This window comes from Lynx canadensis, chromosome A2 (genome assembly GCF_007474595.2).
Source record: "Lynx canadensis isolate LIC74 chromosome A2, mLynCan4.pri.v2, whole genome shotgun sequence".
In the NCBI taxonomy this organism is placed as follows: Eukaryota; Metazoa; Chordata; class Mammalia; order Carnivora; family Felidae; genus Lynx; species Lynx canadensis.
The window spans coordinates 59,690,110-59,706,441 of record NC_044304.2 but is presented as its reverse complement, the minus strand read 5'-3'; the positions used below and the strand labels follow the sequence as shown (position 1 = coordinate 59,706,441).

At 47.1% G+C, this 16,332-nt stretch overlaps 1 protein-coding gene and 1 non-coding gene across 4 annotated transcripts in view; one reads left to right on the top strand and one right to left on the bottom strand.

Moving 5' to 3' along the window:
- ALDH1L1 (aldehyde dehydrogenase 1 family member L1) overlaps positions 1-16,332 on the bottom strand; it is a 136,874-nt gene that overhangs the window by 30,216 nt on the left and 90,326 nt on the right. For all 3 annotated transcript variants that reach the window (XM_030307569.2, XM_030307568.2, XM_030307567.1), the window contains exons 10-14: positions 11,538-11,685; positions 9,786-9,905; positions 8,378-8,505; positions 4,290-4,440; positions 3,060-3,130 (exon numbers count right to left, since the gene is read on the bottom strand). In XM_030307569.2, the coding sequence (XP_030163429.1) occupies positions 3,060-3,130; positions 4,290-4,440; positions 8,378-8,505; positions 9,786-9,905; positions 11,538-11,685 (618 nt within the window). The remainder of the gene's footprint in view (positions 1-3,059; positions 3,131-4,289; positions 4,441-8,377; positions 8,506-9,785; positions 9,906-11,537; positions 11,686-16,332) is intronic.
- Positions 14,542-14,648, top strand: LOC115509570. The gene has a single exon (XR_003967434.1). It is a non-coding gene; the product is annotated as a U6 spliceosomal RNA (small nuclear RNA).

The following is a 16,332-nucleotide window of genomic DNA, read 5'->3' as shown; positions in this document are numbered from 1 at the left end:
CAGCCTGGGTGCCAGACTGCACCTGCCAACTGTTTCCTCTCCCCAAGCCTGACACCCATTCTACTCCAAGCATCTTGATATGGTGCCCAAGGTCCCCCTGAGAGAGCTCACCCCTGGCCTTCCAGCCCCTGATGGGGCAGTATGTCCAGCGTGGCAATAGCCCCTCTTCCCGGCATGGCAAAATGCTAGGGAACATGGTTTCTCATCGGAACTGTCAGACCTGTCTAAGGATAGTCCAGTAGGGCATGACACCAGGCAGTGCAGGAGTTGACAGAAGACAGGGCCAGGGAGAAGGCCAGGGACCACCCAGGTGGGCAGAGAGAGTATGGAAGAGAAGTGGGATCACACGGGTGGGACAGGAGGAAGTCGGTGACGGTCCTCTTGGGTGTGAGGCCAGGGTGAAGTCCCATGGAGAGAAGGAAGCAGTCAGCTGAGGAGGCCTAATAAGGCTTGTCTGCTTTGTATTAAGAGATGGTACCCAGCATCAGTGTGCCCCTTGGTCCCAGAGAAAGCCTCTAGGTGAGCAGAGACTCCATCAAAGGGAAGCCCCTCATGGTCCTGGGGGCCTAATGATGACACATGTGGTCCCAGCAGGCATGAGGCCCTGCATTCCCCTGACTCCTGTAAAACCCAGGGCACTGTCTTCATCAGTGTCGACAATTAATGAGCCGGTCCACACAGAACTGCTCAGGCTACCTAACTTGTTTTCTTCATCATATTCATGATCATCATCACCACAGAATGTTTCCCAAAAGAGGACTTAGCTGAACCCAGGAAGGGGAAGAGCGTGTGTGAAGGCTGAGGTCAGGACAATCTGGGGACCAGCACACCATCCTGGGAACAACAGGGTGCACTCAGGGGTTTGGAGAGCCACTCCCCACCCCATGTACACCCAGCAGACCCAACAGGATGAGAAGGTGGAGGGAGCACGGTGAGTTGTCCAGGGAAGAGGGTGAGGTCATCAGGGTTGTGGGGGCTCCAAAGGAGAATGGACGTCAGGAAGTCCCACTGTCATGGCTAAACTGTACTCCCCAAAACTCGCAGTTGAAATCCTAACTCCAGAACGTCCTTATTTGGAAATTGGGCCATCCCAGATGTAATTAGGTAAGATGAGGTCATACTGAAATAGGGTGTGTACCTAACCCAATAGGACAGATGTCCTTCAAAAAACAGAGCCATGTGAACAGACATGCACAAGGAGGACACCAAGTGAACATGAGGGCAGAGATTGGGGAACACCCAAGACTACCAGTAAGCCACCAGAAGCTGGGGGAGATGCCTGGAGCAGATTCTCCCTCATACCCTCAGAAGAAACCAACGTTCTGACACCTGAATCTGGAACTTCCAGCCCCAGAATGCTGAGGCAACAGATGTGTGCTGCTTGAGTCTCTTAGTTTCAGTACTTTGTTATGGCAGCTCTAGCAGACCCATAAACCCGCCCATATAGGGACAACTTTCCTAGTCCCCCAACTCCCTGGGAGGCTCTGCATTAGTGTCCTCCTCAGTCTGATGGGGACAGACTCCTTGGGAGGCATCTGGAAGAGCAGTGACCATGCAAATTCCTGTGACTGGTAGCCAGGTGGGCCCTGGTCCCCCTGCCCAGCCCTTCTCAGGCCTGCGCCCAAGTAAGGGGCTCCAAGCACATGGGCTATGCAGGGCTCTCACTCTACACTCTGACATCTGGGCAGGGGAGTTCCTTGTTGTGGGGGCCTATCCTGGGGCACCGTCTACATATTGTGTCCTCTGGGGGAGAGGCTGGGTGGGAACCCCTGCCTTCAGTGCCACTTCCCTCCCAGGCTGCCCCCTCTCTGGGGGCTACAGGACAGGGTTTTCCTATATCCACAGCCCACTCTCCCAACAGGGGCTGCCCTCACCAGCAGGCCTGTCCTTCAGGACCTGGTGTGTTCATCTGTACTCATTTCTGTCGATGCAAAAGACATCTGAACACATTCTCCTTCTGACATACCCCCACATTCCCAAGGAAGCTGAGTGCCCTTGAATACCATCCTCAGGGATGTGAGGTCCCTGCTGGTGGATCCCAGAGGCCCCACGCTTGTAAGGGGCACAGGGTAGGTGGGAATGCCTGTTGGGTGCTGACCACTCTGGGCCTCTGGTGCACATTTGATGATTTAGAGGGCATACATCAGTGTGATTCCCTCAAACAAGTTTCTCCTGGAGCTGTTCTTCATGGTCCCCATAGCTCTGTCCCATGCCTTCACACAGCCACAAGCCATGCCCTGGTTAGGAGGCTGCAGTGTTCAGCATGGGTTGTGCAGGGTTTTGTTGTCAAGGCCCCAGCACAGCTGCTGTGAGTGCTCTTGGGCTTGTCTCCTTGTGCACCTGTGTCAGTGAGCCACCATAGTTATGCCTGTGATGGGGTACATTTGGGGACTGAATAGGCACTGCCACATTGCCTTTCACAAAGGTGGATCCTTTGCTCACCTCCCCCCACCCCAAAAGGCAGTGTGAGGAGGCTTCTCTCTCCCTAGGCCTTTGGACCATCTGATGGTGAGGCAAGGCCCCTCATGTCTGGGTTTAACATAATTTCCCCAATTCCTAGTCTTTTCTATGTTGATTGGGCAGGTGTCTGTCTCCTGTTGAACACTGGTTCCTATCCTTGTCTATTTCTCTATTATCTTTACCCTGCTCCTTGGTTCTGTGTAGTTCTTAATTTTTATGCATATTCATTATTATACTCTTTGCAGATAAAATTTTTCAGGTGTGCCCTCTGTTTCCCACTATGACCCTGACTGATACAGGGCTATTGTGGGGATTAAGTAAAATTATACTTATAAGGCCACTGAAACAGTGCTTGGCACAGAGCAGCTACTTTAGACGTGAAAGCTGTTTTATTTGCTAGAATATAAGTCCCCTGAGGACAGGCATTCTCATCAGTTTTGATCATTGTTGTATATCCAGCACCTGAAATGTATGGCATGTAGTAATTAGTGAATAAATAGCATTCGATAGATGTGTAAAAAGGGGATGAGTGCTCACACTACAAATCGCGCGAAAAGTGCCTAATGTGTGGCGAGTCTTCGCCCAACGCTGTGACTCACCCAATAGGCTCCTTCCTGGTCAAGGTCAGGTTGCGGTTTGGTCTGGCTTGGTTGATGGGGATGGTGGAGCCCTGGAACAAACAAGGGGAGTCACTGATAGGGGGCTCCATTGTTTCCTTCCCCCTTCCCCCTGGGCAGCCAGACTGTGCTTGGGGCTCAGAAAGGAACAGGGTCTTGTCTGCATCCTGAAACCCCCATGACTGAGACAGGCAAGAGACACAAACCTTCCAGATTATGTACAACAGGGGTATCTGAGGACTTCAGGTACAGGTGGAGCAGGCAGCCATCAGGGGTAAGGTGCCTCCTGCACTGAGACTGGCAGAATCCTCAGACAAGAAACTGGTCCTGGTACAGGTAAGGCCTCTGGCTTTGACACTGGGGCAGACAAGGGAGGAGGTGGGGGGCCAAGTTGTCTCTAGAGACTGTGCCGGCCCAGGAGGCCCCAGGTGGGGACCGGCTCCAGCCAACAGCGATGCAACAGTAGAAGGAGGAGCAGAAGTTGGGCTTGCCATCATACCTGCACCTCTCAGCCCCATGGAGAGGATAGGAGGCGTGGAACCCATTTCTGGCAGAGACCCCAATGAACCTGTTGGTAATGGATATCTCTGGGGAAGGGTTGACCCATCCCTGCCTCTGGTGGGCAAACCACTGGAAATGGCTTCCAAGGTCACATCCTGATCCCTGGGATCCAGGAGATGGTGAGCTACCCCTTCTGCAAAGATGTGGAATGGCACAGTTGACCTGAGGACAGGGAGATGATGCAGATGGCCCCAGCATGACCTCGGGAACCTCCATAAAGGCAGAGTTTTCTCCAGTTTAAGAGAGAGGGATGCCAAGCCTGAGAAAGGCAAGGGGGGGTGGGCGGTGGCAAGGGCCAGAGTGAGGCCTGCAGTAGCCTCGGCCAGAAGCTGGCAAGGACCTGGACCTTCGGTCCTGCAACAACAGGAGTTGAGTTCTGCCAACACCTGAACAGGCCTGCAGGCAGGGTCTCCCCAGAGCTCCAGATAAAGCCCAGCCTAGACACTGATCTTGTGAAATCCTAGCATGGAACCCAGCCAAGCCTGCCTGAACTTCCCATCTGCAGAAATGTAAGCTGATGGGTTGTTTTAAACCAATAAACTGGGTCATTTTTTATGCAGTATGTAGGCTAACACACTGCCCTAGAGTTTCCTGCTGAGCCCAGCTTGCCTGTGTGAGCTCTCACTTGGTGGGTAAGAGCCTCAGCCCCACCTGAATTTTGTCACACCAGCCAGCAAAGTAGCGGAAGGTCTGGATGGACATGCCCACGTGGGTCTTCAGGGCCAGTGTGTAGACAGCGCCTGCATCCAGAGCCTCGATGGTGGCCAGCTCTTCCTGGTGCTGTTCCATGAGGTCTGCCAACCTGGGCAAGGGGTGGAGAAGGGGAGGGAGATGGGCTCAGGTCAGGCCCAGCCTTGCTTATTCTTTCGAGGCCCTTCTTCAATGAACAAGCGCCTCTGCCCTGCACTCCCAGCTCTGTCACACTCAGATGTGCTGACCTCGGTTTTCTGATCTGTGAGATGGGACAGTAAGGTTTACTTTGCTGGATGGGTATGAGGATGATGCCCTTCTGTCCCTCTCTCCTCTCCTTTCTTTTCCTTTCTTCCTTCATAAAATATGGATGCATTAACTACTTTATAATAACACACATGATTCTGCAAAAGCAGTCCCTCTGCCTCTGCAGTAAGGAGGTCACCATCCAAAAAGGTCACCCTGTCTCTGGACAACCTTGATGAGGGGAAAGCACCAGCTGATCCAGTGGAGTGTGCCCCCAAGGATGGTATCTGTGGGAAGGGGGAGGGGAGATGATGGGAGAGATTCAAGGGAAGGTTCATCTACACAGCTCTCCTTGTTAGCTCTCTGAAATCCAGTTGCCCTCCTGTGATTCTGGTGGGTGTGCTGCTATGGGCAGCCTGGGAATTAGGACTGTGCCCCCTTCTCTGATATAAAGGAGCCCCAAAAGCAGAGTGCCCAGGGAACAGGGTGCCCAGAGGAAGGTGGAGGCCACAGACCCAGAGTGGCTCTCAAACTTGTACATGGGGGAGCTCTGGCCCAGAGATAAGTCTGGGACAAAAGACTGCTGACCAGCTCCTCTCTGCATTCAGCCATGGCATGGCCTAAACACCCCAAGTACACACTCTCCCTGGGAAGCCAACCCTAATTCCTGCCCTCTCTACACTAATAACATATCCCTCCAGTGTCCTGATAGCAACCTCTACCTTTCTTCAAACCTTGCATGACTGTTACAGTTATTCACTTAGTTGAGTATTCCAGGACTATTTGCCTCTCCCTGACGCCTGGGACAGGATTTGGTCTCCTGCTCCCTACTGGACCTCCTACACCCACTGGGCACACAGTCAGTATGTAGCATAAGGCTTGTGAGTGAAACTGTGGGCTGAACAGACATGAGCAATTTAGTGGCATAGTCACATGGTTACTTCAGACACAGTGACACACCCAGGTACTTCTCTAGTTAAGAACAGCAAAGGTGTAAATAACTTTTTGAGAAGGATTATAGACCAAATAATGAAACACCATGTTGTGGCATTTCAAAGACTAGGGTTCTATCAACTAGAAAAAGAGATGTGTCACAGGTATAAATCTATATTATAAATAAGCCAGGGGCACCTGGGTGGCTCAGTTGGTTAAGCATCCAACTTTGGTTCAGGTTATGATCTCGAGGTTTGCGAGTTCAAGCCCCACATTGGGCTCTGTGCTGACAGTTTAGAGCCTGGAGCCTGCTTTGGATTCTGTCTCCCTCTCTCTCTGCACCTTCCTTGCTTGTCTCTTTCTCTCTCTCAAAAATAAACATTAAAAAACTTAAAAAAAATAAATAGGCCAAAGATGGTCTCTGTGTATTGGCCCCTAGGTTCTTCACTGCAGGGTGAGACCTGTCAGCTTAAAAGCTTGCTGGATACACATTTAGGTATCCAATTATTTTAAACATAACCCAAACAAGCAGACTTTTAGCTATTTAAAGTCTTGCTTTACATCCCCTGGGAATCCCACTTGACAGCTATTATCATTGGAGAGATGGACTATGCACTTACAGCTGTTGCCTTCCCAGCCCTCTGACCCAAAGATCCCTGTTCTGCTGCTGAGCAACATTGCCAGGACATGGGAGCCCGCCCCCCTCTGATCCCCCAACCTCCAAGAGTTGCTTTGCACTCTTCCTATTCTGAGTAGAGACCCCCCACTATAGTCTCTGGAGGGTCTCCCACTATGGGAGTGATGCCTCCTGAAACTTGTATTGTGTTTCTACTTCTCATAGTCCTATCTTTTCCCTTGATCAGCCCCAAACCCCTCCAATTCTACCAGACAAGGTCACCTGCATGTGATGTGGCCATGTCATAAAACCCTAAAGTAACTATCACCTGAGCATGCCATTTGGAAAGCTCAGCGAGAACTGAGTGGGATTGTTCACTGTCAACTTTGCTGAGCTGTACCTCTGCCTCCAGCATCCTGTCCCCAGAAAGTACCAGGGGTGGGAAAGGCAGTGAAGCAACCAAAGTCACCCCAGAGGTCCTCAGGACAGCCATGAGCAAAAGGCAAGTGTGGGGTGCCACAAGGCTCAGCCTCACTCCTAGCAGCCTGGTTCACCACCAGATTCTTGTCTGTGGACCTAAGGAAGTGTCCGAACAAAAGGTGACAGCTTCCTACAGACTCTGCCACCAGCTCTTGGTGGTCCCTCTCTGGCGGCTGGGGACACTGGCTCTCTAGGTTCCTGAGAGGCTCTATCTTGTCCCTCAGTGGTTCTTGGGGCCCATCTAGTGACTTTCTTTAACTCTCTTTTCTAGATCTTTCTTCCCAGCTTCTCCCACAATTGCATAATGTCTGAACCCTATAATGCATTCTGCATTCCATAATATGTATCCATGGTGGTCTATTTTCCTCATTGAACCAGGGGCTGCTGAGCCAGCAATGGGCGAACCTCCACCATGGGGACTGGGAGGTTGCGTGAGGCAGGACCAGGTTCCTAGGAGTTCTCAGGTCTGGGCTTGAGATGTCTGTCAAAGCAGTCCAGGTCTCTACTTAGAGCTGTTCAGGCACCCAACCCTTCACTATCATGTTGCTGGTGGTGTTATTATGACACATGCCACTAGATGGCAGCAGAACTGCTCAAGGGAAACACTCTTGGATCAGCAAACATCTACCTCTGGAGTCTGCTTCAGGGCCAGAAGGCTCCTCTCTCAGGATCACCAGCCTGGGCTTGCATGTTTCAGTTTTGCCTAATCTGGGGTCACTAGGTCACTAGGCAATGGCTTCCTAAAATTGATAGGCTCTTCAAGGGGTCTTGAAACTAACTTGAGTTAGAGCAGGCTGGGTGCACCCTTGCCTGCCCCAACCCGTACCATCTCTATTCCATTTGGAAACTAGACAGGACCCTCTCTCTGGTTTCCTGTGCTGGAGGCTGTCCTGGTGTTTCTGGCCTCTGAATAGGAAAGAAAATGACATTCTGACCGCAAGGCCAAGATGGGGCCTCTCTCCCACCAGATGACAAGAACATTTGGACCACATCATGACCAGACTCTATGCCTGACAGCTTCCCCAGGACCCAGAGCATAAAGTCAGGTTCCTGAAACTGGCTTGTTCACTAGGCTTTTCGACACTGCTTAGTTCATCTGTGCAGCACCCTCCCTTCTGTAACCATCACCCCACTTCTTTGGGGGGGCAACTGCTCTTCCCCCATTGGGACCACCTATTTCTAGGGGAGTAGTATCTCTCTTCCAGGCCACACTCCCACCCCATGGTCATAAGTGGATAAACTCTACATCCTTCCCTAATACTTCTGATGAAGCTAAGGGGAGAGAGCCCCTTCTTCCCTGGTTTTAGAAAAAAAAAAGAAAATGTGAGATTCTAGCAGTCAGGGAGATCTGAGCAAGGACCAGCAGGAAGAACAGACCCCATCCTTCCCTTGCTGGCTTCTGCATAAAGTAGCTGTGATCCCTCCTCTGGTCCAGTCCACTCAGAAAAGTGTTTTACATGTCTGAGACTGCCCAGGACCATCCATTAACTTTGCCAGTTTGCCGCTCCCATCTTATCAGCACTTTCATTTTTGTGCCTCCTTATCTTCAATCACACTGTTCCCTCCACTGAGGACATTTTTCCCTTAAGGCTACTTGTGTCTGGTGAAATTCTTCCTGCATCTCAAGTCACTTCCTCTGAGAAGCTTTTCTGAGTCTCAGGCCTTGGTCACACAACCTGTTTGGGACCCCAACTTCCTCCTGGCAATACCCGAGCATGCAGTTCCAACCCAAACATAAGGTGAAGTAGCTGACAGGAGTTTGTGGGGTTCTCACCTGTACAGGAGCCGGCCTCGATCCCGTGCACTGATCTTCCCCCACAATCCATTCTCAAAGGCATCCTTAGCGGCAGCCACTGCCTTGTCAACATCGCTAACCTGGGCCAGGGACACCTGGCAGATGACCTATGGTGGAGCAGAGCCATGAAGCCCTCCCTGGACTCCGCGTACACAGATGCCCCATGCCACCGCTCCCCTGGCTACCTGGGAGGGCTCAGTGGGGACAGTAGGCAAACAGGAGGGCCATGGAAGGGTGTGCACAATGAGGAAAGCTAGGGACCTTCAAAGAGGTTTGCTTGTGTTTCTACATACCAGGACCCTTCTTTTCATTTGCCCACTGAGCCCAAATAGAGTAACAGACTCAGGCTGCAGCTATGAGGCTGAGGATCAGCTTAGCATTGTCAAACCAAGAGCAGAAGCCCATTAATTTGGTAAGTTCTAGGCAGAAAGTCTATTTCTTAAGTGAAATAGTCTAGATGTTGAAGGTGACAGGACCATTCCTGTCCCCCATCCTTGCTCTGTGTCCTGACAGTGCCCACTTGCACTATAGTGCAGGTTCCCACACCTCCTGACACCTGGGCATGGCCAAAGGAAAGCCAGGAGGAGAAGAAGTGGGAGGTGCAAGGCCAGCACCCTTCTTGTTACCAAAGGCATGGTACACCCTCCCTGCCCAAGGGCCCAGCACCCAGGCAACCCTGTCCAGACAGCTTCCCTTCTGGGATTCCCCAAATAGGCCTCAAGGTGGTAACAGCTCATGTTTCTGCCCGAGGGTACTGTATCCCCTTGTTTGTGTCCCCACAGCCAGTCCACCCCTTTGTCAATTATTTTCTTTAAACTCCCTTCCAGTGACCCAGTTGAGTGTGCTATGTGCTTTCCGCAGGCCCTGAGGGATGCCATAGGTAGGGCAGAATGGAAAACTGAGTATACACCTGTAGGAGTAAGTGTTGTTTCAGGTAGGTGTGTATGTGAGAATACAATATGCACATACTGGGTTATGACAAAAAAGGGTCACAGTCAAGAAAGTCTGACAAACATGAGATTCAAGGAAGAATTCCCAACAGTGGGGTGTACACATATTCAAGAGGGTAAGGCCCATGCTGAGGTTGTTGTTGATGCGTGGAGGGGGAGGGAATGGCTTCATTTCTTCCATGGGGGATTTTAGCTCTGGTCCATCTCTGAAGCAGGCTCCAGACCTTTGGAATCCTCCTGCCTTCCTGGTCTAGCTCCCCTCTGGGCCATTCCTGTAGGGAAGGCTGGAAACTGACTACAACCATTCTGTGTGCGAATAGAGGCCCCCTAAGCAGGGGTCCCCAGACACCAGGTGAGGGAGTAGATGAGAGAGAAGAAAAGGCCAAGGAGGGGGCAGGTGGAAGGAGAGCAGAAGGGGGTGCTAAACCTGCACTCACACTTCCGTCTGTTGGGTTGATGGTCTCATAGGTCTTGGCACCCTCAGCATCCACAAACAGTCCCCCAATGAAGAGTTGGTGGGGCATTCGGAGGGTGAGCTTGTTCACCGCCTTTTCCACCTGGGAAAGGAAGTTTTACAGGGATTCACTGCAGTGTGGATCCTTCACAATGTGCATCAGTGGCAGATACGGACCCACAGAAGGACATAGGAAACACTCAGAGATGGATAGATAACCATTCATGCACACACATGCGTGTGCACTCATGCACACTTGTGCACACTCATGCACACACACACAGATAGCCAAGGAGCCAGGGCTCAAGGCCCCTTGGCCTTCTCAGGTCTCTAGCCAAATCCAGTTCTGCTGCCTTCCTTGGCTCAGGGAGCTATTATGTGGGCAGTGGTGGCAGCTGAACAATAAGAAGCGATGAAGAGCACAGAATCTGAGGTCAGGCTGCTTGGCCTGCAACCCCTGTCCTGCCATTTACCTGCTGTGTGATCTCAGGCTGGTTGCTAGGCCTCTGCAAGTAGGAAGTGCCAGTTGGCAGACAGACACTTGTGAGTCACCAGACATGACACCAACCCCATCACTCACTTCCCTGTAGACCTGAAATTCCATCCCAAATGGCATCCTCTGGGACACCATTCTTCTCCTGAAATCTGTTCATCAGTCATCTGTCTGCAATCCTAAGGCCAACCTGGTATCCATCCTGGCTGCCTACACTTTCTTCATCAGCTTTTGTTCCAAACTATCCCAATGATAATTCCTGTGGGAGCTCGTAGCCTACCAATACACCTCAGGATGATTTTTCAAGAGTTTCTTTTAAAAATAAGCTAGCAGGGGTGCTTGGGTGATCTCAAGATTCATGAGTTCAAGCCCTGCATTGGGCTCTCTATGGTCAACACAGAGCCCACTTCAGATACTCTGCCCCCTGCCTCTCTGTCCCTCACCACTTACACACACACACACACACACTCTCTCTCTCTTTCTCTCTCTCAAAAATGAATAAAACATTTAAAAATTTAAAAATAAATTTGCAATTACATCATTACACTTCCATATATACAAATTGAATGTATAGGATCACTTGTTTCCCTTATTGGGAAAAAGTTCCCAATTCCTCATTCTCTGTCTCTTTCTCTCCCTCTCTTCCTGTCTAGCTTCCTCCCTCCATCCCTTCTTCTCTCTCTTTTGGCATTTCAACAAAAGGAATTTAATGCATGCAGTTGGTTGCACAGGTGATGAAAGAGCTGAGAGGCCATGAGTCAACCCAGAGATTGATAACAGCAGCAAGCGCCTGCCATTACTAGATTAGAAGGACAAAGGGAGGAAGTGGTGGTCCCAGAACTAGGGTCTAGGGTCCCCCAGCAGAACTAGAGTCCTGGAAGGGTGATCCGGTAGGGGCCAGGGCCACAGCAGCAAGGAGGCAACTACTGGGAAAAACCACCAAAGGAGAAAGAGGGTGAGAAGTACTCTGTAAAAGCCACTTCTTAATATCCTACTCTCATATCTTTGGGGGTCGGAATTTGTCCCATAGACAACAATTTCCTCTGTTGCACTGGGCTAATTGGACTGGCAGCCTCAGGCTATCAGGGTTACCAGGGAGAGTTTGGGACACTGAAGCTGGGCTCTTGAGTGCCCTGGTTTCTGGGATGTCCAAGTTTTCCCCATGTGTCATTGTGGATCCACGGATGTGAGTGTTTGAGAAGTCTGCAGAGCCAAGCCCACGTGGAGGGGCCCAGGACTCACATAGTCAATGATGCACTCGCTCTCTTTATTGTCCCCTCGTAGCTTCTTCACTAATAGTTGGATGAAGTCCCCAAAGGTGGTTGCCATGTAAACATCTTCATTTTCTAATTCCAGTCCATCACACAGCTCCTTCACTTCCTCAACCAGTCTGGAGAAAAGAAGATGGAAAAGCGGGATCATGGAAAGAGGCTGGGCAGACCTGCCTCATTGTAGTGGCAGAGGTTATGGTGCCAAACATTTACCCAGAAGGGAACTTAATATTAACAGCCAAAGTGTGGGTGTTAAGCTAGAACTGGGGCTAAGAGCCCAATCCATGGATTCAGAAGGCCCTAGTTTCAAGTTGTGGCTCCACCACTTACTAATATGTGACCTTGCACAAGTGGAAAACTCCTCTGAGCCTTAGTTTCTTCACCAGCAAAACTGGAATAATACCTCTTCTACTATTTTCTGATAAGCAAATGAGACAATCTACATGTTGATAATAATCAATAAGAGATTAATAATAGTCACTGAAAGATATGTTAAAATAATGAAAAGTTTGGGGCTCCTGGGCAGCTCAGGCAGTTAAGCGTCCAACTCTTGATTTCGGCTCAGGTCATGATCCCAGGGCCGTGGCATAGAACCCCACATCGAGCTCTGCACTGAGTGTGGAGCCTGCTTAAGATCCTCTGTCTCTCTTTCTCCCCCTCTGCCTCTCTCCCCTGCTTTCTCACTCTCTAAAAAAAAATAATAATAAAAATAATGAAAAGGCAAACCACAGATTGGGGGAACATATTTCCAAATAATATCTGATAAAGGACTTTCATTCAGAATATATAAAGAACTCTCATATTTCAATACTAACAAAAAAAGAAACAATCCAAGTAAAAATGGGCAAAAGATTGAACAGATGCTTCACCAAAGAAGAAATGCAGATGGAAAAAAGCATATGAAAGTATGTTCAACATCACAATTTCCCATCATTAGGGAAATGCAAATTAAAATGACAATGGAATATGTCTACACACTTACCAGAATATCTAAAATTAAAGTCTGACCATACATATCACTGGGAAAGATGCAGAGCAACTGAGCTCTCATACATTGCTAGTGGGATTGTTTAAAATGGTACTTTGGAAACCATGCTGGAGAGCAGTTTGGCAGTTTCTTAAAAATTAAACATATTCTTCCCATTTTACTCTCAGATATTTACTCAAGAGAAATAAAAACTTACATATAGACAGAAAACGGTAGAGTAGGAAGCTCCAAAGATCCATTCCTCCACCTAAACAGCTCCTAAGCTGGCAGAATTGTCTGAATCAAATATTCTGGAACTCTAGAGTCAGTCAAACATTTGCAACACCCAGGGAAGAAGATGATGAAGAGGTTGGTAAATGTCAGCAAATTTCAGCATTTCATGAGGTGTTACTCCCCATCCCTCCTGTAGGAGGCAGTGGGGGAAGCTGAACTTGTTCCTGGTGCAGCTTTCTGGAGCCAGGGTGGGCAGTAAGGACCTTCTCCTCCCTACATGTAGATTGTATGTTCTGAGTGCTGATGTTCCTTTTGATCACTGAGGGGCCAGCACAAAGACTGGCAGCTGCAGTTTTAACCCCCAAAGGCTGAAGCAACTTCCAGGAAATTTTAAATTTTTTTTTTCAATGTTTATTTATTTTTGGGACAGAGAGAGACAGAGCATGAACAGGGGAGGGACAGAGAGAGAGGCAGACACAGAATCGGAAACAGGCTCCAGGCTCTGAGCCATCAGCCCAGAGCCCGACGCGGGGCTCGAACTCACGGACCGCGAGATCGTGACCTGGCTGAAGTCGGACGCTTAACCGACTGCGCCACCCAGGCGCCCAAGGAAATTTTAAAAGGCAGTACTTTCCCCCCTCTTTTGGGAGTCAGACATTTAAGAAAATCCTTGCTAGGCCACTGGCTGATCACAGAGATAGCAAAACAGAAACTTCAATTACTACATACAATGAGGAATACACACTTTACAAAAGAAAAAAAGTTGGGAAAAGTCACAAACAGATAAATGAAACCCTCCACAAGCAAGACTTAGCAATTACTGAGGACTGAGAGGATACATTCTCAGAATTATACAACATAACACTCAAAATGTCCAGTTTTGAACAAAAAATAGTAAAACATACAAAGAAACAGGCAAATATAGCTGATTTGCAGTAAAAATAAAAGAATTTGGAAGCAATCATCCTTAGTAAAACCAGATATTAGAATTATTAGTCAAAGATATTTAATCAACTATCTTAAAGATGTACAATGATTTAAAGGAAACCCTGGGAAACAGTAAAGGGAATAAGGAAAATGATGTAAGAAAAAATGAGAATATCAATAAAGACATAGAAATTTTAATAGTAAAACAAACAAATTCTCAAGCTGACGAATACAATAACTAAAATAAAAAACTCACTAGGGAGGTTCAAATCAGATTTGACCAAACAGAAGAAAGGATTGCTGAACTTGAAATTATCCAGTATGAAGAAAAGAAGGAAAAAAGAATGAATAAAAATGAATAGAGTCTGTGGGACACCATCAAACTCATCAACATTCTCATTTTAGGAGTTCCAAAGAAGAGAGATAGGAAGGGCTGAAAAAATATTTGAAGAAATAATGTCCCAAAAGTTCTCAAGTCTGAGGAAACACATGAATATATACATCCATCAATTCCAAGGAGGATAAACTCAAAGAGATTTATGCCACAACACATTACAGTCAATTTGTTGAAACCCAAAGACAAATAAGGAATTTGGAAAATAGTAAGAGAAAACGAACTCATCACCTACAAAGGATCTTCCCTAAAATTAAAAGTTGATTTCCCTTGGGGAGCCTGAGTGGCTCAGTCAGTTGAGCGGCAACTTCAGCTCAGGTCAGGATCTCATGGCTTGTGGATTTGAGACCACGTCGGGCTCTGCATTGACAGTGTGGAGCCTGCTTGGGGTTCTCTCTTTCCCTCTCTCTCTGTCCCTCCCCCACTCACACTTTCTCTCAAAAATAAATTTTAGTGCTCGCTTCAGCAGCACATATCCTAAAATTGGAATGATACAGAGAAGATTAGCATGGCCCCTGCGCAAGGATGACATGCAAATTTGTGAAGCGTTCCATATTTTTTCATATTAAAAAAATTTTTTTAAAAACTTCCTGTTAAAAAAATAAACAAATAAATTTTAAAAAACTTTTAAAAAGTTAATTTAAAAAAGAAACACTAAAGAGAACCTTTCAGGCTGAAATGAAAGGACACTGAAGAGTAACTCAAAGTAATAAGAAAAAAGTAAAGAACACTGGTAAAGGTAACCACATGGGTAAATATGAAAGCCAGTATTACTGTACTTTTGGTATGGTTTGCAACTTCTCTCTTTTTCCTATATAATAGCCAAATGCAGAACACAATCATTTTAAGTCAATATTAATGGCTATGCAGTGCATAGAGATGTCATCTGTGACAATAATAGTTGGGGTAGGAACAGAGATATATAGGATTAGAGTACATACTATTGAAACTAAGTTGATATTATTTAAATTACACTGTAATATGTTAATTGTAATCTCTAAGGTAATTAAGAAATAACTGTTAAAAAGGGAATCAAAGTGGCACACTACCCAGAAAAGGGAGGGCAGTAATAAAAAAACTGAGAAACAAAAAGCATAAAAGACATACCCAAAACAAATAGGTAAAGAGAAGTAAATCCTTCTTTATCAGTAATCTGGTTAAATGAAAATAACTCTCCTATTAAAAACATACATTGAAAAGTTGGATAAAATACATCATCCATCCAGATGCTGCTAGATATTCACTTTAGATGTAAGTACACACAAAAAATTCAAAGCAAAAAGATGGAAAAGGTATCTCATGCAAAGACTAACCAAAAGGCAGCTGGGTTGCTATATTACTGTCAGAAAAAAATAGACTGTATATAAAAATGGGTTATGTGAAACAGAGACTATTAATAAAAGGTTCAACACAGCAAGAGAATATAACAATTATAAACATACAGGCACCAACAACACAGCCCCCAAAATATATATAGCAAAAACAGAAAGGAAAAATAGAATTTTCTACAATAGTAGTTGGAGACTAAAATGCCCATCTTTCAATAATTAAACGACACTCTAAACCAATTATACACATACACAACGGACATATACAGAATACTCTACCCAAGAAGAGCAGAATGCACATTCTTCTCAAGTACACATGGGATATTCTCCAGGATAAACTATTTGTTAGGCTACACAATAAGTATTTTTGTTGTTTTTTCCCTTAATGTTTATTTGTGTGTGTGTGTGAGAGAGAGAGAGAGTGAGTCAGAGTGAAACAGGGGAGGGGTACAGACAGAGGGAAACACAGTATCTGAAGAAGGCTCCAGGCTCTGAGCTGTCAGCACAGAGCCCGGTGTGGTGCTCAAACCCACCAACTGAGAGATCATGACCTGAGCCAAAGTGGGATGCCTAACCAACTGAACCACCAGGTTCCCCAGGATACACAATAAGTCTTAATAAATTTTAAAAGATTTAAATCTCATAAAACATCTTTTCTGATCACAGTGGAATGCAACTAGAAATCAGTAGCAGAAGAAAAATTGGAAAATTTACAAATATGTGGAAATTGAATGGCATGCCCTTAAACAACCAATGGGTGAAAGAAGAAATCACAAAGAAAATGAAAATACCTTTAGTCAAAGAAAAACAAAAACACAACATGCCAAAACTTATGGATTGTAACAAAGGTAGTACAGACAGAAATCTGTAACTGTAAATGCATACATTGAAAAAGATCTCAAGTCAATACCTTAAT